The 22,684-nt window shown below is 41.6% G+C and overlaps 1 protein-coding gene across 1 annotated transcript; it reads left to right on the top strand.

Moving 5' to 3' along the window:
• The first annotated feature begins 239 nt into the window (after positions 1–239).
• On the top strand, positions 240–13,314 carry LOC139408314 (receptor accessory protein 5). Its single transcript, XM_071152040.1, has 5 exons — positions 240–493; positions 828–921; positions 3,158–3,296; positions 12,184–12,352; positions 12,918–13,314. The coding sequence occupies exons 1-5, from the start codon at positions 367–369 to the stop codon at positions 12,971–12,973; spliced, it is 585 nt and encodes a 194-aa protein (XP_071008141.1). The 5' UTR covers positions 240–366; the 3' UTR covers positions 12,974–13,314.
• The last annotated feature ends 9,370 nt before the right edge of the window (positions 13,315–22,684 follow it).

Raw genomic sequence — 22,684 nt, 5'->3', positions numbered from 1 at the left:
ATACGATGTGAGCAAATGAGGTGAGATAAGGGAAGTAAAGGCAAAAAAAAAGGCCATGGTGGCGAAGTAAATACAATATAGCAAGTAAAACACTGGAATGGTTGAAAAGGCCCTATAAGTAAGCATGTCACGTTTAGTCTACACCTGTTGTTTACGACGCATGTGACAAATACAATTTGATTTTATACAATTTAGCAATGTCATCAAAGTATTGGGTGTGGCTGTAGACATATTGCAGTGACGTTTCGTTCAGTGTGATTCTGGCCGTGCTTCCATTCATTTACTCTGAACAGCGAGAAGAAGCAGGATAGAGTTGCATGGGTGTCGCAGTTCAATAGCCAACCAGCACCATACAACACGAAAATCATGGCAGCAATGGTACAGGACATAAAAGAGAGATTCGACAAGTTTCTTCATGAAAAGAATTTCATGACCGATGCATTGGCAAAGATAGAAGCTAAAACTGGAGTAAACAGGGCCTATATCGCAATCGGTAAGTATTTTGCTGTTATGAGATGGGGGGGGGGGGAGGCACAAGGGATCTATTTATTGAAAAGAAAATGGGGGTATGCTGTGAGAGTTCTGATAACACAGCCTGCATCGGTCGTGGCACAGTTTGTTATTTTGACAAATAACGTCAAGTCAATATTCTGATCAAATAAATTGTTGTACGTTTTGAGGGGCTTTGTCAGAATACAATACGCTTCCATATGAGCATACTGTACACCATTTTTATTTTTTGACTAGATGATAATTAGACAATCACTTATATTAATCGATGACATTTGTAGCCTGTAGGCTAATAAACAGATGTTATTATCTTGCAGTTGTCGTCGTCATTCTCGCAATTTACCTGGTTATTGGGTATGGAGCCTCCCTACTGTGCAACCTCATCGGATTTGTTTATCCAGCCTACATATCGTAAGTCTTTTTTTATTCTTCTCATAAATTGGTCATTTAGGATAGCAAACCAAATATTAAATTGTTGCTGCCCTGTTCTGGGCAACAAAAAAAAACAATTAATGAATTGCGTCATATATGACCCACCCTACCCTGTTCCTCACACGCACGCCCAATAGCATGAACACAATATCACTGCTATTTCAACATTGCCCACAGAAAACAAGGCCCAACGGGGAATCAATCGCCCACGTTGCACGGAGAGAGCCTATTTGATCTTGTGAATAATTTTAAACACATTTTGCTTGATGGGTGTTCAATGTAACGTTAGTCATACCCATGCTGAAGAATAATGTCTGGGTATGTGCACCTTACTATTAGCTTGAGAGTCAGGATTCTTTGAATGGCACTGGTAAAGTACTCGGCAATATGCCAGCAGCATCTTACATACTAACTAAGGTCCAATTGTAGACAATTGTGTCTGTGTAACAGTATAATTTTAAACCGTCCCCTCGCCCATACCCGGGCGCGAAACAGGGACCTTCTGCACACACCAACAGTCACCCTCGAAGCGTCGTTACCCATCGCTCCACAAAAGCCGCGGCCCTTGCAGAGCAAGGGGAACTACTACTTCAAGGTCTCAGAGCAAGTGACGTCACTGATTGAAACGCTATTTAGCGCCCACGCTAACTAAGCTAGCCGTTTCATATCCGTTACATCTGCAGGTCGGGTGTGTGTTTGATATCACCTTTAAAAAAAACCTAGAGTCGATGTTCTCGCCTCCGCGGAAATCTAATTAGCACAATACAAAAATCTCCATAAGAATCTGTCTATTTAAACTAGAGATATGTTTTTTATTTTGCATTAGTTGCGGCTCAATCCACCACATCCGCCAACGTTGCACTTCCGTGTCTGCGGTGAAAGGTGGCAGAGCTAGAGCGGTGTTTGTCAGACCATGAGACGTCCCGGAAATCTCTCAAAATCGTCCGTAGCGTCCGAACGAGTTGGCCTATAGGACAGACACTAAAGAACAAACTTTCTTTTTTTGAAGGGGGCAGCGGACTACAATCTGTTGTTCCATGTAGTGAATGCGTTTGTATGGGCTAATAGCAGTAAGGACAAAAATAATAAATAAAATATTTTATTATTATTATTTTATTATGCATTAAGGGGTCTTAAAATTCAAAATCAAATACCAAGATTATCCTTGTATGACCTTAAAACAATTCCATATAGCATAGTAGAACCCCCCCCCCCCCCCCCCCCCTCAGAGGCTTAAACTGTTATGGGTTAAAGGCATCTTTCATAAGGTAGTAATGTATGCTTTCCTGTGTCTACAGTTGCGTAAAATACTTAGTGCAGCAATATGCTATAGCCGTAATCCTATTAAATGTATTGCCACATGATTAACTGGCTACTTTGTGTTGTGGTTCCGCTCTCTATTGTGCAAAAACCGTTGAAACATTAAAATGTCACAATCTAACACTTTTTTTTGGTGTGGATGATCTAATCAAACTCTAACTCTATGAATGATATAAAATCACTCCTCGGGGTGAGGAGATCACATTTTCTCCCAGACGCACTGACCGTATGGATCTGCAATGAGTACTATATTTTAGTTATTCAACATGTAGGCCTAAATGTGGGGAAAAGCAGCCATGAGGCTACTGCTGCTCTTGTGGAGTGTTGCAAGAGACTGGGCAATAAGCACAGAGAGGAAAATCCAGATGCACATGATTAACCACAGAAACAAAACGTAAGTGACTCAGTCATTTGAGTTGCTCCTTGTGATTAACTCTGCATGTCTGGACAAAGTTCAACTGAACTCTGACGTATAGTGTTATCCTCGTACAACAAGTTATATTATTAAATTCATAACTTGTTTAGATATGGATGAGTTTACGAACGTCAGCGCACACAGTGAAACAACGCAAATGCTGTTCAAAGATACAAATGGAACACTCACTCTTATTTGGCATGCAAAACATTGAGACAAGACTCACAATTTGCTCTGAACTCCCACTCGTGAGTCAAAATATTACCATGGAAACCTAGTTGTCAGGCCGTATGGTATCTATTATGTTCTTTCTTTAGCCTGTAGCTTAACAGCCTGGCTATTCTTTCCCAAATATAAAATCAATGCGAATTCGTGTTTGTTATGAATCCTGCTCAGTGTGTTCATGTCATCTTGCATAATACTTTTCCATTATGCTTCTAGGCATCCTGTCGCTAACATGGACTTATCCTTTAATTGCAGGATCAAAGCCATTGAGAGTGTAACCAAAGATGATGACACAAAATGGCTGACCTACTGGGTGGTGTATGGAGTGTTCAGCGTGGCAGAGTTCTTTGCTGACATCTTCCTGTCCTGGTTCCCATTTTACTACATGGGAAAGGTAATGCATACTGGTGTTTGTCCTTAACCTCAAGGTCCTGAAGTACAGTGGTTTCCTCATCTTTGATACTATTTGATGAGATTAACATTGAGGGCATGATGTGCAGTGCACATACACCCTCATTTGTCAAACTGTCTTGCTATTGTGAAACCTTCTGCACACAGTTGCCAACATCCAAACACACTCCATAGTTAAATAATTGGCTGAAATGTTTTCAACTTCAAAAGGTGTGAATTCTGAAAATAAACCACACTTACAGTACCTTCAGAAAGTATTCACACCCCTTGACTTTTTTCACATTTTGTTGTTAGTGGGATTAAAATTGTTTTAATTCTAATTTTGTCTAAGATCTAAACAAAACTAATGTCAAAGTAGAAGATCAATGCTAAAATGTGGAAAACAATTCATGAAGAAAAAACATTGCAGTTCTTTTTTTTTGTTTTAAATGACTAAATCACTGATGTCTGTTCAATAATTTGAATTCCAATTTGTCAACGCACGCAATGCAGTTTCTCTGGAGCTACACTTTTTTATTTATTTTTTTTTATTTTACCTTTATTTAACCAGGCAAGTCAGTTAAGAACAAATTCTTATTTTCAATGACGGCCTGGGAACAGTGGGTTAACTGCCTGTTCAGGGGCAGAACGACAGATTTGTACCTTGTCAGCTCGGGGGTTTGAACTCGCAACCTTCCGGTTACTAGTCCAACGCTCTAACCACTAGGCTACCCTGCCGCCCCAGGAGCTACACTACCGGTCAAACGTTTTAGAACACATACTTTTTCTTTATTTTGATTATTTATACATAGTAGAATAATAGTGAAGACACCAAAACTATGAAATAACACATATGGAATCATGTAGTAACCAAAAAAGTGCTAAACAAATCATAAAATGTTATATTTGAGATTCTTCAAATAGCCACCCTTTGCCTTGATGACAGCTTTGCACACTCTTGGAATTCTCTTAACCAGCTTAATGAGGTAGTCACATGGAATGCATTTCATTTAACAGGTGGGCCTTGTTAAAAGTTAATTTGTGGAATTTCTTTCCTTCTTAATGCATTTAAGCCAATCAGTTGTGTTGTGACAATTTAGCGGGGTATACAGAAGATAGCCCTATTTGGTAAAAGACCCAAGTCCATATTATGGCATGAACAGCTCAAATAAGCAATGAGAAACAACAGTCCATCATTACTTTAAAACAAAGGTCAGTTGATCTGGAAAATTTCAAGAACCTTTGAAAGTTTCTTCAAGTGCAGTCACAAAAACCATCCAAGCGCTATGATGAAACTGTGTCTCATGAGGACCGTCACAGAAATGGAAGACCCTGAGTTACCTCTGGTGCAGAGGATAAGTTCAGTAGAGTTACCAGCCTCTGAAATTGCAGCCCAAATAAATGCTTTAGAGTTCAAGTAACAGACATATCTCAACATCCAACTGTTCAGAGGATAACATGCCTTTATGGTCAAATTGCTGCAAAGAAACCACTACTACAAGACACCAATAAGAAGAAGAGACCTGCTTGGGCCAAAAAACACGAGCAATGGACATTAGACCGGTGGAAATTTGTTATTTTGTCTGGAGTCCAAATTGGAGGTTTTTGGTTCCAACTGCCGTGTCTTTGTGGGATGCAGTGTGGGTGACCAGATTATCTCCACATGTGTATTTCCCACCGTTTTAAGCATGGAAGAGGAGGTGTTATGGTGATCCTGTCAGTGATGTATTTAGAATTCAAAGCACACTTAACCAGCATGGCTACCACAGCATTCTGCAGCGATATGCCATCGCATCTGGTTTGGGCTTCGTGGGACTATCATTTGTTTTTCAACAGGACAATGACCCAACACACTTCCAGGTTGTGTAAGGGCTATTCTACCAAGAAGGAGAGTGATGGAGTGCTGCATCATATGACCTGGCCTCCACAATCCCCGGACCTCAACCAACTTTTGGGATGAGCCAACAAGTGCTCAGCATATGTTGGTTACTACATGATTCCATATGTGTTATTTCATAGTTTTTATGTCTTCAATATTATTCTACAATGTAGAAAATAGTAAAAAATAAAGAAAAACCCTTGAATGAGTAGGTGTTCTAAAACTTTTGACTGGTAGTGTTTATCAGATCAACAGGCCAATGTTCTACATAGTTTAGCTCATAAAACGTGGTAATTAACTCTAATGACCATAATCCATTTCTTATCTACTTGTTCGGTCTGTGTTTCTTTTATGCCTGCTACGGAAGAGACGGAGTGCGTTATTTTGAGGGGTATCGGGCATCTCTACCTGAAAACACATGATCTAAGTGATAGTTGGTATTCGGCAGTAATGAAAGTATGCCTTATTTAGTTTGAAGAACTAGAAAAGTGATTTTTGTCAGACAGCAGATCTATAGAGATGAGATGACTTAGATTGAAATAAAGTAATCAAATAAAACAAATGTAATACACAACAACTGAAATATTTTAAAGTAGACATGATGGCTAATAAGTGATTAGCAGTAATGGGCAGTCACTACCATCATGGAACTTTTATTGTTTTGTTCTGTGTTACAGCATTCAACCTAAATAATCCAAATCAAAAACGTATTTATTTTATAATCAAAATGAATCTGAACCAATCTAAAGGACTAATCTCTCAGCACTAATATCTTGATTAGATAAGTATTGAACCCAGAGTCAATATGTTATAATCACCTTTTGGCAGCAATTACAGCTTTGAGTCTTTCTGGGGAAGTCTCTTATTACAGCTTTGAGTCTTTCTGGGGAAGTCTCTTAATTAAGAGCTTTCCCCACCTGGATTGTGCAACAATTGCCCGTTTATTATTTTCAAAATTCTTCAAGCTCTGTCAAATTGGTTGTTGATCATTGCTAGATAACCTTTTGCAGGTCTTGCAACATGTAACTTGGCCACTCAGGAACATTCACTGTCTTCTTGGTAAGCAACTCCAGGTTAGATTTGGCCTTGTATTTTAGGTTTGTCCAGCTGAATTTTTTTATTTATCTCCCAGTTTCTGGTGGAAAGCAGACTGAAGTAGGTTTTCCTCTGGGATTTTGCCTGTGCTTAGCTCCATTCTGTTTCTTTTTTATATATAAAAAAACCTCCCACAGTTCTTAACAATTACAAGCATACCCATAACATGATGCAGTTACCACTATCCAAGATGGCGTAGCAGTGAAGATGTGTTTGTTTTGTCCTCTCGTGTACTTTTGTATTTTTCGTATTTTTTGTATATATATATTTCAATTGATTTTCAATCTCTTTTCAATTTTTTTATTCGATTATACCTTCCAGTAACCTGCCTCACCCAATGTGATACGGAATTGATATTATTTTCAATTTTAGAACACATTCAAGAATCTCCAGAAGCTAACCAGCTAATGAGCTACAAGCTATTTAGTCATTGTTAACCACTGCTAGCGGCTTTTACCTTCTGCACAGATACCAGCCCTGTTTTTAGCCTGGATAATACTCGCTAGTCTACCAATATCGGACTGTCTCTCCACAACAACGCCGGATTCCTGCCGTAATCCCTGGACCACTACTTCTGATCTTCACTAGCTAGCTCACATCTTACAGCTTGCTAGCTCACAGCTTACAGCTAGCTAGCTCACAGCTAGCTTTCACTCACCGTGGCACCCAGTACCGAAGCTATCCCCGAGGCCCACCTCCCGGCCTACTCAGCTGTTCACACGAACCCCACTCATACACGGCTAGAGCCCAAAACTCCACCGGATCCTTGCTGTAAACTCTGGACCTTGGCACCGGATCACCGCTGCTACCGATTGGATATAGTGGCTAACGCCACTGCCACGAAGCTAGCACCAGTTAGCCGTGAGCCAGGCACATCTCCCGGCTAGCAAACTAAATTCCACTATACCTCTTTCACCATCTGGCTTGGATTCTCTGTCGACACGGCGCCCCGCCGCACCACCACGACTGGTCTGCCGACGAATACTCCATCAGCTGTGCTTTCATCCGGCCTCTGTTGGAGCAGATGCTCCTACTAGCCCAGGGCTACTAACTTTAAACGCCGTGTCACTAGCGTAGTGGCGGCTCCCCTGTTTCATCTACTGCTGCCCCCTGGACACTATGATCACTTGGCTACATATCTGATGCCTGCTGGACTGTCCATTAATCATGGTACTCCATTCTGTTTATTTATTTTTTATCTGTCGGCCCCAGCCGCGAACTCAGGCTCTGTGTGTAGTTAATCCGACCCTCTCTGCCTAGTCATCGCCATTTTACCTGCTGTTGTTGTGTTAGCTGATTAGCTGTTGTCTCACCTGTTGTTTTAGCTAGCTCTCCCAATCAACACCTGCGATTACTTTATGCTTCGCTGTATGTCTCTCTCAAATGTCAATATGCCTTGTATACTGTTGTTCAGGTTAGTTATCATTGTTTTAGTTTACAATGGACCCCCTAGTTCCACTCTTCATACCTCCTTTGTCCCACCTCCCACACATGCGGTGACCTCACCCATTACAACCAGCATGTCCAGAGACACAACCTCTCTTATCATCACCCAGTGCCTGGGCTTACCTCCGCTGTACCCGCACCCCACCATACCCCTGTCTGCGCATTATGCCCTGAATATATTTGACCACGCCCAGAAATCTGCTCCTTTTATTCTTTGTCCCCAACGCTCTAGGCGACCAGTTTTGATAGCCTTTTAGCCGCACCCTCATCCTACTCCTCTGTTCCGCGGGTGATGTGGAGATAAACCCAGGCCCTGCATGTCCCCAGGCACCCTCATTTGTTTACTTTTGTGATCGAAAAAGCCTTGGTTTCATGCATGTCAACATCAGAAGCATCCTCTCTAAGTTTGTTTTACTCACTGCTTTAGCACACTCTGCCAACCCTGATGTCCTTGCTGTGTCTGAATCCTGGCTTGGGAAGGCCACCAAAAATGTCCATACCCAACTATAACATTTTCCGTCAAGATAGAACTGCCAAAGGGGGAGGAGTTAGCCTGCAAAGTAATGTCATACTTTCCAGGTCCTTACACAAAAAGTTCAAACTTCTAATTAAAAAAATGTATCTCTCCAGAAATAAGTCTCTCACTGTTGCCGCCTGCTACCGACCCCCCCCCCCCCCCCCTCAGCTCCCAGCTGTAACCTGAACACCATTTGTGAATTGATCCCCCCCCCCCCCCCCCCCATCTAGCTTCAGAGTTTGTTCTGTTAGGAGACCTAAACTGGGATATGCTTAACACCCTGACAGTCCTACAATCTAAGCTAGATGCCCTCAATCTCACACAAATCATCAAGGAACCCACCAGGTACAACCCTAAATCTGTAAACAAGGGCACCCTCATAGATGTTATCCTGACCAACTGGCCCTCCAAATACCCCTCCGCTGTCTTCAATCAGGATCTCAGCGATCACTGCCTCATTGCCTGTATCCGCTACGGGTCCGCAGTCAAACGACCACCCCTAATCACTGTCAAACGCTCCCTAAAACGCTTCTGCGAGCAGGCCTTTCTAATCGACCTGGCCCGGGTATCCTGGAAGGATATTGACCTCATCCCGTCAGTTGAGGATGCCTGGTCATTCTTTAAAAGTAACTTCCTCACCATTTTAGATAAGCATGCTCCGTTCAAAAAATGCAGAACTAAGAACAGGTATAGCCCCTGGTTCTCTCCAGACCTGACTGCCCTCGACCAGCACAAAAACATCCTGTGGCGGACTGCAATAGCATTGAATAGTCCCATCGATATGCAACTGTTCAGGGAAGTCAGGAACCAATACACCCAGTCAGTCAGGAAAGCAAAGGCCAGCTTTTTCAAGCAGAAATGTGCATTCTGTAGCTCTAACTCCAAAAAGTTCTGGGACACTGTAAAGTCCATGGAGAACAGGAGCACCTCCTCCCAGCTGCCCAGGCTAGGTAACACGGTCACCACGATAAATCCATGATAATCGAAAACTTCAACAAGCATTTCTCAACGGCTGGCCATGTCTTCCTCCTTGCTACTCCAACCTCGGCCAACAGCTCTACCCCCACCCCCCCGCAGCTACTCGCCCAAGCCTCCCCAGCTTCTCCTTTACCCAAATCCAGATAGCAGATGTTCTGATAGAGCTGCAAAACCTGGACCCGTACAAATCAGCTGGGCTTGACGATCTGGACCCTCTATTTCTGAAACTATCCGCCGCCATTGTCGCAACCCCTATTACCAGCCTGTTCAACCTCTCTTTCCTATCGTCTGAGATCCCCAAGGACTGGAAAGCTGCCGCGGTCATCCCCCTCTTCAAAGGGGGAAACACCCTGGAACCAAACTGTTACATACCTATATCCATCCTGCCCTGCCTATCTAAGGTCTTTGAAAGCCAAGTCAACAAACAGATCACTGACCATCTCGAATCACGCCGTACCTTCTCCGCTGTGCAATCTGGTTTCCGAGCCGGTCACAGGTGCACCTCAGCCACGCTCAAGGTACTAAACGATATCATAACCGCCATCAATAAAAGACAGTACTGTGCAGCCGTCTTCATCGACCTGGCCAAGGCTTTCGACTCTGTCAATCACCGTATTCTTATCGGCAGACTCTGTTTTTATAATGACTGCCTTGCCTGGTTCACCAACTACTTTGCAGACAGAGTTCAGTGTGTCAAATCGGAGGGCATGTTGTCCGGTCCTCTGGCAGTCTCTATGGGGGTGCCACAGGGTTCAATTCTCGGGCCGACTCTTTTCTCTGTATATATCAATGATGTTGCTCTTGCTGCGGGCGATTCCCTGATCCACCTCTACGCAGACGACACCATTCTGTATACTTCCAGCCCTTCCTTGGACACTGTGCTATCTAACCTCCAAACGAGCTTCAACGCCATACAACACTCCTTCCGTGGCCTCCAACTGCTCTTAAACGCTAGTAAAACCAAATGCATGCTTTTCAACCGTTCGCTGCCTGCACCCGCACGCCCGACTAGCATCACCACCCAGGATGGTTCCGACCTAGAATATGTGGACATCTATAAGTACCTAGGTGTCTGGCTAGACTGTAAACTCTCCTTCCAGACTCATATCAAACATCTCCAATCCAAAATCAAATCTAGAATCGGCTTTCTATTCCGCAACAAAGCCTCCTTCACTCACGCCGCCAAACTTACCCTAGTAAAACTGACTATCCTACCGATCCTAGACTTCGGCAATGTCATCTACAAAATAGCTTCCAATACTCTACTCAGCAAACTGGATGCAGTTTATCACAGTGCCATCCGCTTTGTTACTAAAGCACCTTATCCCACCCACCACTGCGACCTGTATGCTCTAGTCGGCTGGCCCTCGCTACATATTCGTCGCCAGACCCACTGGCTCCAGGTCATCTACAAGTCCATGCTAGGTAAAGCTCCGCCTTATCTCAGTTCACTGGTCACGATGGCAACACCCACCCGTAGCACGCGCTCCAGCAGGTGTATCTCACTGATCATCCCTAAAGCCAACACCTCATTTGGCCGCCTTTTGTTCCAGTTCTCTGCTGCCTGTGACTGGAACGAATTGCAAAAATCGTTGAAGTTGGAGACTTTTATCTCCCTCACCAACTTCAAACATCTGCTATCTGAGCAGCTAACCGATCGCTGCAGCTGTACATAGTCCATCGGTAAATAGCCCACCCAATTTACCTACCTCATCCCCATACTGTTTATATTTATTTACTTTTCTGCTCTTTTGCACACCAGTATCACACCAGTACCTGCATATGAACATCTGATCATTTATCACTCCAGTGTTAATCTGCAAATTTGTAATTATTCGCCTACCTCCTCATGCCTTTTGCACACAATGTATATAGACTCATTTTTTCTTTTTTTCTACTGTGTTATTGACTTGTTTATTGTTTACTCCATGTGTAACTCTGTGTTGCTGTCTGTTCACACTACTATGCTTTATCCTGGCCAGGTCGCAGTTGTAAATGAGAACTTGTTCTCAACTAGCCTACCTGGTTAAATAAAGGTAAAATAAAAAATCCTTGAAAATATGGAGTGGTACTCCGTAATGTGTTGGATTTTCCCCAAACATAAGTTAGCATTTAGGACAGAAAGTTAATTGCGTTGCCACATTTTTTGCAGTATTACTTTTCCTTGTTGCACACAGGATGCATGTTTTAGAATATTTTATTCTGTACAGGCTTTCTTTTGACTTTGTCCACTAGGTTAGTATTGTGGAGTAACTACAATGCTGTTGATCCATCCTCAGTTTTCTATCACAGCTATTAAACTCTGTAATTGTTTTACAATCACCATTGGCCTCATGGTGAAATCCCTGAGCGGTTTCCTTCCTCTCCGGCAACTGAGTTAGGAAGGATGCCTGTATCTTTGTATTGATACACACAAAAAAAAATGTAAACTCTTATTGCACACAGAGCGAGTTCATGCAACTTATTATGTGACTTGTTAAGCAAATTTTTACTCCTGAACTTTATTTAGGCTTTCCATATCAAAGGGGTTGAATACTTATTGACTCCAGACATTAGCTTTTAATTTGTAATTAATTTGTAAACATTTCTACATAGTTCCACTTTGACGTTATGGGGTATTGTGTTTAGGCCAGTGACGACATTTTAAGTTTGTAACACACCAACATTTAGAAAAAGTCCAGGGGTGCAATACTTTCTGAAGGCACAGTAGCTCATCGTTAAGGTATTTAAAAGCATGTTAAATCATAACATTATATGGACTCGATTCAATAACTTAATCTCCTTCCTTAATCTACATTCATCATGTGCTGGTATGAAGCAGATGTACTTATTTCCTTCCCATCTAAATCTCCATGGCAACGGAGCTCATGCCTGCCAGCTTGTGTAATTTGCTAGAGCACTTACTCTGAGATTTATTCTTGGCGGCGTTTCCTGGAAGCATTGGGTGAGAACGTTCTTTTGTTTGTTTCCCCTCAGTGTGCCTTCTTGGTGTGGTGCATGGCTCCAACTCCTTCTAACGGATCCATCCAGATATACACGCGGATCATCCGCCCCATCTTCCTCAAGCACGAGTCCAAGATTGACAACATAGCCAAGGACCTCAAGGGCAAGGCGACAGAGGCTGCGGACAAGTTCAAAGATGAAGGTAGGCACACCGGGCATCTGTTTTCAATGTCTCTCTGAAACACGATGAATCCTTTTTAAAACTGTCTCAGCTTTTGCCCTTTTGAATCTTATCTTTACCATTTTAAAGGATTAAATATGCAGCATCTGCTCTTTGACAGTAGCTGACGGTGATGCCTTTCGCTCTAACAGGTTTTGAGGAATGGGTTCAGACAGTTTTCGGAAATGTAACACGTTTTCTTCATTGCATTATTGAGGAACGGTGAACCTGTCACATTAACAGATTTTAAATGGCCATTGTTGATATGTACAATTTTAAAAGGTCAGCATCACATTAATTGGAATGCTCTGGTCTTGACCATTCATTTTCATTGTCAAATTGTCTGTGACTGCTTCTCTGACAGACAGACTGACGGTGTTGTTGAGGTAGGCCTCTTGATAGGCAGACGGTGTTGAGGTAGGTCTCTTGACAGACAGGCAGACACACATATAGTTTTGTTGACGTAGGCCTATTGACTGACAGACAGACAGGCAGAGTTGTTTAGGTATGCCTCTTACGTCTAAAGTGTAATGTTTTTGTTCCACAGCGAAGAAAGCGACGGCGAACATAATGTGGGAGGAGGGGATGAAGAAGGACTCCTAAAGGCGCGGCGAGGACAAAGTTCCCAAAGTTCAACAGCATTGTCATCTCTGGAGTGGACTGTGTTACACAGCTCATAAATGTTGCCTTGGATTTTTTTTATTGTTTATTATTTTATAAATTATCTGAAGGATAGCATCTTGGTCTTGCACAGTTTGTCTGTAAAAAAAAAAAAAAAAAAAAAACACAGCGATAGATGGTCACGTATCCAAGAGTGATGTAAAACCGTTTGAAACCTTTAACTTGTTTGCGTACCTTTAAGGCTGTAATGAGCCAGTGATGTTGTTTCTCCTCCTGCTACGCTTTAAGTACACCAAATAAAATAAAAAAGAAACTTGCTGTTATTTCTCCATTGTTTCTCTCCCTCATTGTGTATGGATTATGGTCTTTTTTACAATGTTATTTTTGGCAGAGAGTTTGTGACGTGTACTAGACCAAAAGCTAACATTTTGGCTGGATTTACTGTTTTGATTTGCATACCTGAACCTCCCCTGTAAATTGGGGCCTGCTTATAGAAGAAAGATACTGATAGAAGATTAACTTTACATGGAAAAGGATTGATTTGCTGATACAAAATCCAACCTAATAAACAGCACAAACACACAAGGCTGGCAGCAGCACAGACTCGGCTGCAGATCAGCATCGCTGGGGCAATTGTAGGGGTTAAGTGACTTGCTCAAGGACACGTTGGCAGTGAATAGTACCTGGGATCAGAGATCAGCAGCCATCTGTTGCCAGGTTAGTTCCAGCTTATTTAGTCCGGTCCAGCGGGGTATACTACAAAGCAAGTTAACTTTGACAAACAACCAGAAAGAACCATTTAATTTCTGGTTCATAAAGCTAGATTTAGATATGTGTTTTTGGTTGTTGAGTTAAGTAGATGATGCCAATTTCAAGCATATCCTTCTAAACAAAACTTCTTCTGAATAGGCAAGTTAGCAGGCTAACTCATTGATCCTGTTTTGACGTATACCCCTCTGGGCTTGAAGCAGAAACCTTCCCATGTATCCTTTGGTAACACGATAGACTGATATATGAGTGAGGAACAATTGGTGTACATTCATGATCAATAATGGAAAAACATTTTTTTGTCTGTTTATTGGTTAGAGATGCAGAGGTGAAAGGTAGATGAGTGCTGAACCCTTGCTGTCAGCGGTGCATGAGATGCTAGAATATTCAATGGTGGGAAAAGTACCCAATTGTCATACTTAAATGTTACTCTAGTAAAAGTGAAAGTCACCCAGTACAATACTACTTGAGTAAAAGTATTTGGTTGTAAATATACTCAAGTATCAAAAGTATAAATAATTTCAAATTTCTTATATGGCAGACGGACCCATTTTGTTTTGAAAATGTACGGGATAGCCAGGGGCACACTCCAACACTCACAAAAGATGTATTTGTGTTTAGTGAGTCTGCCAGATCAGAGGCAGTACAGATGGCCACGTGTTCTCTGTTTAGTGAGTCTGTTAGATCAGAGGGATTGTTTTATTTAACTAGGCAAGTCAGATAAGAACAAATTCTTATTTACAATGACGGCCTACCAGGGAACAGTGGGTTAACTGCCTTGTTCAGGGGCAGAATGACAGATTTTTACCTTGTCAGCTCTGGGATTTGATCCAGCAACTTTTCAGTTACTGGCCCAACGCTCAGAGGCTACCTGCCACCCCCCCAGGGATGTTCTCTGTTTAGTGAGTCTGTCAGATCAGAAGCAGTAGGGATGACCAGGGATGTTCTCTTGATAAGTGTATGAATTGGATCATGTTCCTGTCCTGCTAGCCATTCATGTAATGAGTACTTTTGAGTGTCAGGGAAAATGTACGGAGTAAAAAGTACATTATTTTCTTTAGGAGTGTGGTAAAAGTAAAAGTAGTCAAAAATATAAAGAGTAAGGTAAAGTACAGATATCAAAAAAAAAAAAGACTTAAGTATTTTCACTTAAGTACTTTATACCACTGAGAATATTGAGTGTTCTCTCCCTCCCTCCACTTTATGTCACGTGTACCTGTAGGCCTGGCGCTGTGTTCAAGGATTGTCAACAAGAAACCATTACCAGGTAACCAGTATCATATTTGGGAAATGTTTTTAAGCATGATATCAGTGCAACATTGCCAGTGTCCTGGTTGTCCATGAAATGAAGGGTGAAAGGAAGCCTACTCGTTGTTGGGGACAGTGGGAGGGGCCATTGTAATGTGGTGCATTGGTGTGAGCAGCGGCACGTATCTCCATGGTTTCTGATAGAGGTGTGATGAAGTCAGTGGTTTTCCCTCTCGCTTCTGGTGCAACCTGACTGTCATTTTTCTGTGCGTTGTTGGGAATTATAAACCGGTAGTATTCATCCTGCTCTAACGCCATCAACCACCTAGTTCAACGCGGACGAGTGTAGCAGGTTCACTGTAGCAGTCAAACTTTAGTACGGTGCTTTCCATCTTGTCGACACGAACACACTTTTCATATTTGACTATACTTTTTCAAACGTTATCCTCGTCGCCATTGTTCAACCCTATACTTACAACTTGTGCTAAATTAGGATATTATACTCAATTGAATAACCCGGACTCGGGGACATTTCAACACGTCTTTACTCCATGACTGTGTAAACGGTGTAACAAGAGCCTAGCATTTATTTCCCAAAGAAAAAAAACATGCATCAAAAATGAGAAATCAGAAATTACATGTATTTGATGTAACTTCTAATTGTGCTTACCGAACATAATTTTCTGCTCGCTTTCAAGAGAAATGAAACTACCGATGTCTAATAAATGTAACTTCTACTTTCTGACGTTGTCTATGATGCATGATGTTTTTTTATTCCGAAAATAATGCTGGGTTCTTGTTACACAGTCATGGAGTGAAGACGTGTCGAAATGTACATCGTAGCCAGACAAATACAGAAACACTATGCTCATGAACTGCATCTCTGAATTACTGTCACATGTGTATTTTATTTGCATTTTGGAACATATTGCACAATAGGCTCTAACGTTTTTACCAGGCTATAAATGTATCCCGTTCGCGATTCACAACACACATATAACTTTGATACGCTCGAGGTATATACACTGCAAACTTTCACCCAATGACCTTTTGCTAAGCCTGGCCCCAGCGTTTTGGGAAACAAATTGCAGTGCTCCAATGGATAGCAGCTGTCTTCCAGTCCGACACTTTGGACAAGCTCACGTTTAAAACGCATGAGCGCCGTTGAAGGCTGTGGCAAAAACTGCGGTTTCTTCAAAAAATGTATGTTTAAATGGATAAATAATTGAACAGTGCATCATGATTACTTGCTACTCTGATTTATGAATTGCAGAGCCTGTTGAGAGTATTTTTCCAATCCAAAATGTTACTTTTGTAACATTGTTTGCTAGCTCAGCTGGTTAGCTAGCTCTGTCTCATTGATCACCAAACGTTTCTAACGACTGTTATCTACTAGGGATGTGCTTCTCTCCTTAACAATCCGATACCCATCAAGATGCATAGTCTCTGATACGTGTTAGATTTTTTTGTTTTGTTGCATGAACATTCATTTTAAAATACTGCTGATCGAAGCTCAGGAGTTGGGCCTCTGAGCTGGATCTGTCTGAGATGACTTCTCTAAACTGTGGCCCTCTGTGTGTGTGGGGGGGGGGGGGGGGGGGGGCGATGTCATCTACAAAATGGCTACCAATACTCTACTCAGCAAACTGGATGCAGTTTATCACAGTGCCATCCGCTTTGTTACTAAAGCACCTTATACCACCCACCACTGTGACCTGTATGCTCTAGTCGGCTGGCCCTCGCTACATATTCGTCGCCAGACCCACTGGCTCCAGGTCATCTACAAGTCCATGCTAGGTAAAGCTCCGCCTTATCTCAGTTCACTGGTCACGATGGCAACACCCACCCGTAGCACGCGCTCCAGCAGGTGTATCTCACTGATCATCCCTAAAGCCAACACCTCATTTGGCCGCCTTTCGTTCCAGTTCTCTGCTGCCTGTGACTGGAACGTATTGCAAAAATCGCTGAAGTTGGAGACTTTTATCTCCCTCACCAACTTCAAACATCTACTATCTGAGCAGCTAACCGATCGCTGCAGCTGTACATAGTCCATTGGTAAATAGCCAACCCAATTTTACCTACCTCATCCCCATACTGTTTATATTTATTTACTTTTCTGCTCTTTTGCACACCAGTATCTCTACCTGTACATGACCATCTGATCATTTATCACTCCAGTGTTAATCTGCAAAATTTTTAATTATTCGCCTACCTCCTCATGCCTTTTGCACACAATGTATATAGACTCTCTTTTTTTCTACTGTGTTATTGACTTGTTAATTGTTTACTCCATGTGTCAACTGTGGGACCTTATATAGACAGGTGTTTGTCTTTCCAAATCATGTCCAATCAATTGAATTTACCACAGGTGGACTCCAATCAAGTTGTAGAAACATCAAGGATGATTAATGGAGACAGGATGCACCCGAGTTAAATTTAGAGTCTCATAGCAAAGGGTCTGAATACTTGTAAATAAGTTATCTGTTTTTCAAAAAACTGTTTTCGCTTTGTCATTATGGGGTATTGTGTGTAGATTGATGAGAAAAAATGTAATCCATTTTAGAATAAGGCGTAACGTAACAAAATGTGGAAAAAGTCAAGGGGTCTGAATGCACTGTATATTTAGAAATCAAACTTTATTTGTCACATGCGCCCGAATACAACAAGTGTAGACCTTATCGTGAATTGCTTACTTACAAGCCCTTAACCAACAGCGCAGTTCAGGAAGACTTAAGAAAATATTTATGAAATAAACAAAAAAAAATTAAAATTAACACAATAACAAGGCTAGAGGTCATTTGGTACAGGTTAGAGGTCATTTGGTACAGGTTAGAGGTCATTTGTACATGTAGGTAGGGGTGAAGTGGGGGGGGGGGGGTGAAGTGACTATGCATAGAAGTATCAGCAGTGTACAAAACTAATTGGGGGGTCAATGTAATTGTCCGGTGGCCATTTGATTATTTGTTCAGCAGTCTTATGGCTTGGGGGTAAAAGCTGCTAAGGAGCCTTTTGTTCCTAGACTTGGTGCTCTGGTACCGCTTGCCATGCGATAGCAGCAAAAACAGTCTATGATTTGGGTGACTGGAGTCTAACAATTTTATGGGCTTTCCTCTGACACCGCCGATATAGGCGCGGTCCTGGATTGCAGGAAGCTTGGCCCCAGTGATGTACTGGGCCGTACGCACTTAGCATGGCATTTAGCCAATGAATATAATGCAGCTTTGAATTCATTGGTCATGACTGTGTGACTAAACACGTCTCCAACTCAATCATCAAGTTGGCTGATGACACAACAGTGGTAGGCCTGATTACCAACAACAATGAGATAGCCTACTACTACTCCTGGCGGAGTGGTGCCAGGAAAATAACCTCTCCCACAATGTCAACAAAACGAAAGAGCTGATCTGGGACTACAGGAGACCACAGAGACAACACGCCCCATTCACATCGACGTGGCCCCAGTGGAGGGTAAAAAGCTTCAAGTTCCTTGGTGGGCACATCACAGAGGACCTGAAATGGTCCCACCACACAACACCGTGGTGAAGAAGGCGCAACAGTGCCTCTTCAACCTAAGGAGAAAATTTCAGCTTGGCCCCTAACGGTATGTTTTGACCATAAGCGGAGCCTCCGCTTGACAACCCTTTGCTCCAAAATAAACATTTAGAATGCGTGTGCTTGGCCGGTGAGCTTGTTCCGAAAAGACGTCGAGTCGCAAACTAGCGCTCATTGAGGGGAGGGTCGAGGGTTCGAGACCTGCCCCCTGCAGTGTCATTACAGTATTTACAGTATTGTAATGAACAGCAGGGAGCAGGTCTCGAACCCTCGACCTTCTAGCCCTTGGTCCGGCGCGCTATCGACTGTGCCGCAAAGACATGCTCGAGTTCCGCGCTTATAAACCCAGGGTCGTTACAGTATTATTAGCTAGCTAGCTACAACAGGCAACTGTGTGTAGGCTAATGAGCTGCTAGCTAGCCAGCTAGACAACTTTACATACTATAGCTAAGTGAAATATAATCAGCTAGCAAACTTCATATTAGCTTGTTGTCTTGATGTAGGCCTATTTATCATTGTAAATTAAAAAGGCATACTCTAAATTTCAACAGGGTGAAAGCATGTCCTGCTCCAGCTGTCAGACAAGGGAGTAGGTCTATTAGCTAGTTAGATAGGGCAGGTTGTGGGATGACATAGTGTATTAAAACATTCTACAGTTCTAGTCCTTGATAGGAAAACCATGAAGACAAACAGAGATAATAGTCAGGGCTGTCTAATTGCAATATAATGGAGCCTGTTTGTGTTGTTGTCTCTCCTCAGCTGTGAAACACTGTCTGCAGATGAAGAGGTCCCAGTGAATGTCCCAAGAACCTGCTGGCACATCCTCGTATACCATGGATTGTATATGTTAGCACATGTTATATACAACAATACAGTTAAAAGTCACACACAATTTAGACTACAAACCTATTACAACTGTAGCAGGCCAATCCTTCTCCAGGAGGTATGCTGGGTGTGCAGGTTTCTTTCTGTTCAAGCCCAGCACTAACACATTTGATTAAAATGATCAAACCGAATGAGTTGATAATAATGTGTATTATTGGTGGGAAGTAGAAGTCTGCTCACCCAGTAGATCAGGGAGTGGATCAAGGTTTGTCACAACTGGTATGGACTTTTTTTGTTCACCTGAAATGATGCTTTAGTAATTATAGCCTCCTTACTAAGATGTCTAATATTTACAAACAAGTTAGCTAATTTGTACATTCTGAAATTATATGTTTAAACTTGTTTTAATTGTTAATTTAAAAAACATTATTCAAGATGAACTAGTGTCAATGTTCATTAATCACAGATCATAGTTCTACAATAAAAAGGTGTGAAGGTGTGTTTTTTAACTGAACATTGTTTTTGTACAGTTGTGAGAGCTCCAATGGGGTTTATTTGCTTGGCACTGTCTCAGGATATCAGCCATGTGAACCCATTTAGCTGCTTATCATAATGGCATGCATTACCAATACAGCCATAGACCTACAGTATGATGGCATTACTGGCCTAATGGGCATATGCAATCAATGTGCCCCTTGTCATTGTACATCTGAGACAGAGAATAGCTGAACTCACAAATCATCCCCATATCGTTGAGATAAGCTATATGTTCTCAATTGTAAATGATACCACTAGATAATGTATGAGGGTAACATGAGCCAGATTTTTTACTCTTTTTTTTTTACATGAAATTGTTAAGTGCAAATCCAACCCTTGCATTCCATATAGGTAAAGTACATGAAAAATAAGGAGCTTACAATTAGTCTAAGGAAAATAACGGTGTGCAGAGCGTTAATTCTACATCTTTTTTTCTGCTGAGAATTATTTTAGAATATAGTGACAATCTGAAGGTCAATGGCATGGAGGAGGATTGCAGGTGTAACAGGGTTGAAAAAGACATCCTTAGTTGTATAAGTTTTGTCATAATTAAGCAGCTAGGTTATGAATATGTATTTATAGTTGTAGAACCACCTGCTGTATTATTTGAGTAACTGCATCTCGTGTGTGTATATATATAACGTTTGGATACACCGACTCATTTAAGGGTTTATCCTACATTTTTACTATTTTCTACATTGTAGAATATTAGTGAAGACATCAAAACTATGAAATAACAGATGGAATCATGTTAACAAAAAAAGTGTAATTTCTCTTTGCTTATTTGAGCTGTTCTTGCCATAATATGGACTTGGTCTTTTACCAAATAGGGCTGTCTTCTTTATACCTCCCCTACCTTATCACAACACAAGTTATTGGCTCAAACGCATTAAAAGGAAATAAATTCCACAAATGTACTTTTAACAAGGCACACCTGTTAATTGAAATACATTCCAGGTGACTACCTCATGAAGCTGGTTGAGAGAATGCCAAGAGTGTGCAAAGCTGTCATCAAGGCAAAGGGTGGCTACTTTGAAGAATCTCAAATATATTTTTATTTGTTTAACACTTTTTTGATTACTACATGATTCCATACGTGTTATTTCATAGTTTTGATGTCTTCACTATTATTATACAATGTAGAAAATAGTAAAAATAAAGAAAAAAAACTTGAATGAGTATGTGTGTCCAAACTCTTGACTGGTACTGTGTATATATGTCAATAAATATATATATATATATATATATATATATATATATATATATATATATATATATATATACACACACACACACACACACACACACACATACACAGTGGCAAGAAGAAGTATGTGAACCCTTTGGAAATACCTGGATTTCTGCATAAATTGGTCATAAAATGTGTCACAACAATAGACAAACAGCCTGCTTAAACTAATAACACACAAACAATGTGTTTTCATGTCTTTATTGAACACACCGTGTAAACATTCACAATGCAGGGTGGAAAAAGTATGTGAACCCTTGGGTGTAATAACTGGTTGACCCTCCTTTGGCAGCAATAACTCAACCAAATGTATTCTGTAATTGCGGATCAGACCTGCACAGCAGTCAGGAGGAATTTTGGACCATTCATCTTTACAGAACTGTTTCAGTTCAGCAATATTCTTAGGATGTCTGGTGTGAACCGCTCGAGGTCATACCACAGCATTTTAAATTGGGTTGAGGTCAGGACTCTGACTGGGCCTCTCCGGAAGGCGTATTTTCTTCTGTTGAAGCCATTCTGTTGTTGATTTACTTCTGTGTTTTGGGTCGTGGTCCTGTTGCATCACCCAACGTCAGTTGAGCTTCAAGTTCGAGCTTAAGTTCAAGCTTCAAGTTCAAGCTATGCCAGCAGCATACCACTGCTGGCTTGCTTCAAATCAAATCAAATTGTATTTGTCACATACACATGGTTAGCAGATGTTAATGCGAGTGTAGCGAAATGCTTGTGCTTCTAGTTCCGACAATGCAGTAATAACCAACAAGTAATCTAACTGACAATTCCAAAACTACTGTTTTATACACACAAGTGTAAGGGGATAAAGAATGTGTAAATAAAGATATATGAATGAGTGATGGTACAGAGCGGCATAGGCAAGATACAGTAGATGGTATCGAGTACAGTATATACATATGAGATGAGTATGTAAACAAAGTGGCATAGTTAAAGTGGCTAGTGATACATGTATTACATAAAGATGCAGTAGATGATATAGTACAGTATATACGTATACATATGAGATGAATAATGTAGGGTATGTAAACATTATATTAGGTAGCATTGTTTAAAGTGGCTAGTGATATATTTTACATAATATCCCATCAATTCCCATTATTAAAGTGGCTGGAGTTGAGTCAGTATGTTGGCAGCAGCCACTCAATGTTAGTGGTGGCTGTTTAACAGTCTGATGGCCTTGAGATAGAAGCTGTTTTTCAGTCTCTCGGTCCCAGCTTTGATGCACCTGTACTGACCTCGCCTTCTGGATGATAGCGGGGTGAACAGGCAGTGGCTCGGGTGGTTGTTGTCCTTGATGATCTTTATGGCCTTCCTGTAACATCGGGTGGTGTAGGTGTCCTGGAGGGCAGGTAGTTTGCCCCCGGTGATGCGTTGTGCAGACCTCACTACCCTCTGGAGAGCCTTACGGTTGTGGGCGGAGCAGTTGCCGTACCAGGCGGTGGGTGATACAGCCTGCCAGGATGCTCTCGATTGTGAATCTGTAGAAGTTTGTGAGTGCTTTT

This window comes from Oncorhynchus clarkii, chromosome 5 (assembly GCF_045791955.1).
Source record: "Oncorhynchus clarkii lewisi isolate Uvic-CL-2024 chromosome 5, UVic_Ocla_1.0, whole genome shotgun sequence".
Lineage (NCBI taxonomy): Eukaryota > Metazoa > Chordata > Actinopteri > Salmoniformes > Salmonidae > Oncorhynchus > Oncorhynchus clarkii.
The sequence above is the reverse complement of the archived record's forward strand: the minus strand, read 5'-3'. Positions and strand labels throughout refer to the sequence as shown.

Excerpts from the sequence above, each read along its gene's own strand:
- LOC139408314 (XM_071152040.1), top strand. The coding sequence starts at position 367 with ATGGCAGCAATGGTACAGGACATAAAAGAGAGATTCGACAAGTTTCTT. Across the intron at positions 3,297-12,183 it reads CATTTTACTACATGGGAAAG|TGTGCCTTCTTGGTGTGGTG; the intron begins GTAATGCATACT and ends GTTTCCCCTCAG. Across the intron at positions 12,353-12,917 it reads GGACAAGTTCAAAGATGAAG|CGAAGAAAGCGACGGCGAAC; the intron begins GTAGGCACACCG and ends TTTGTTCCACAG.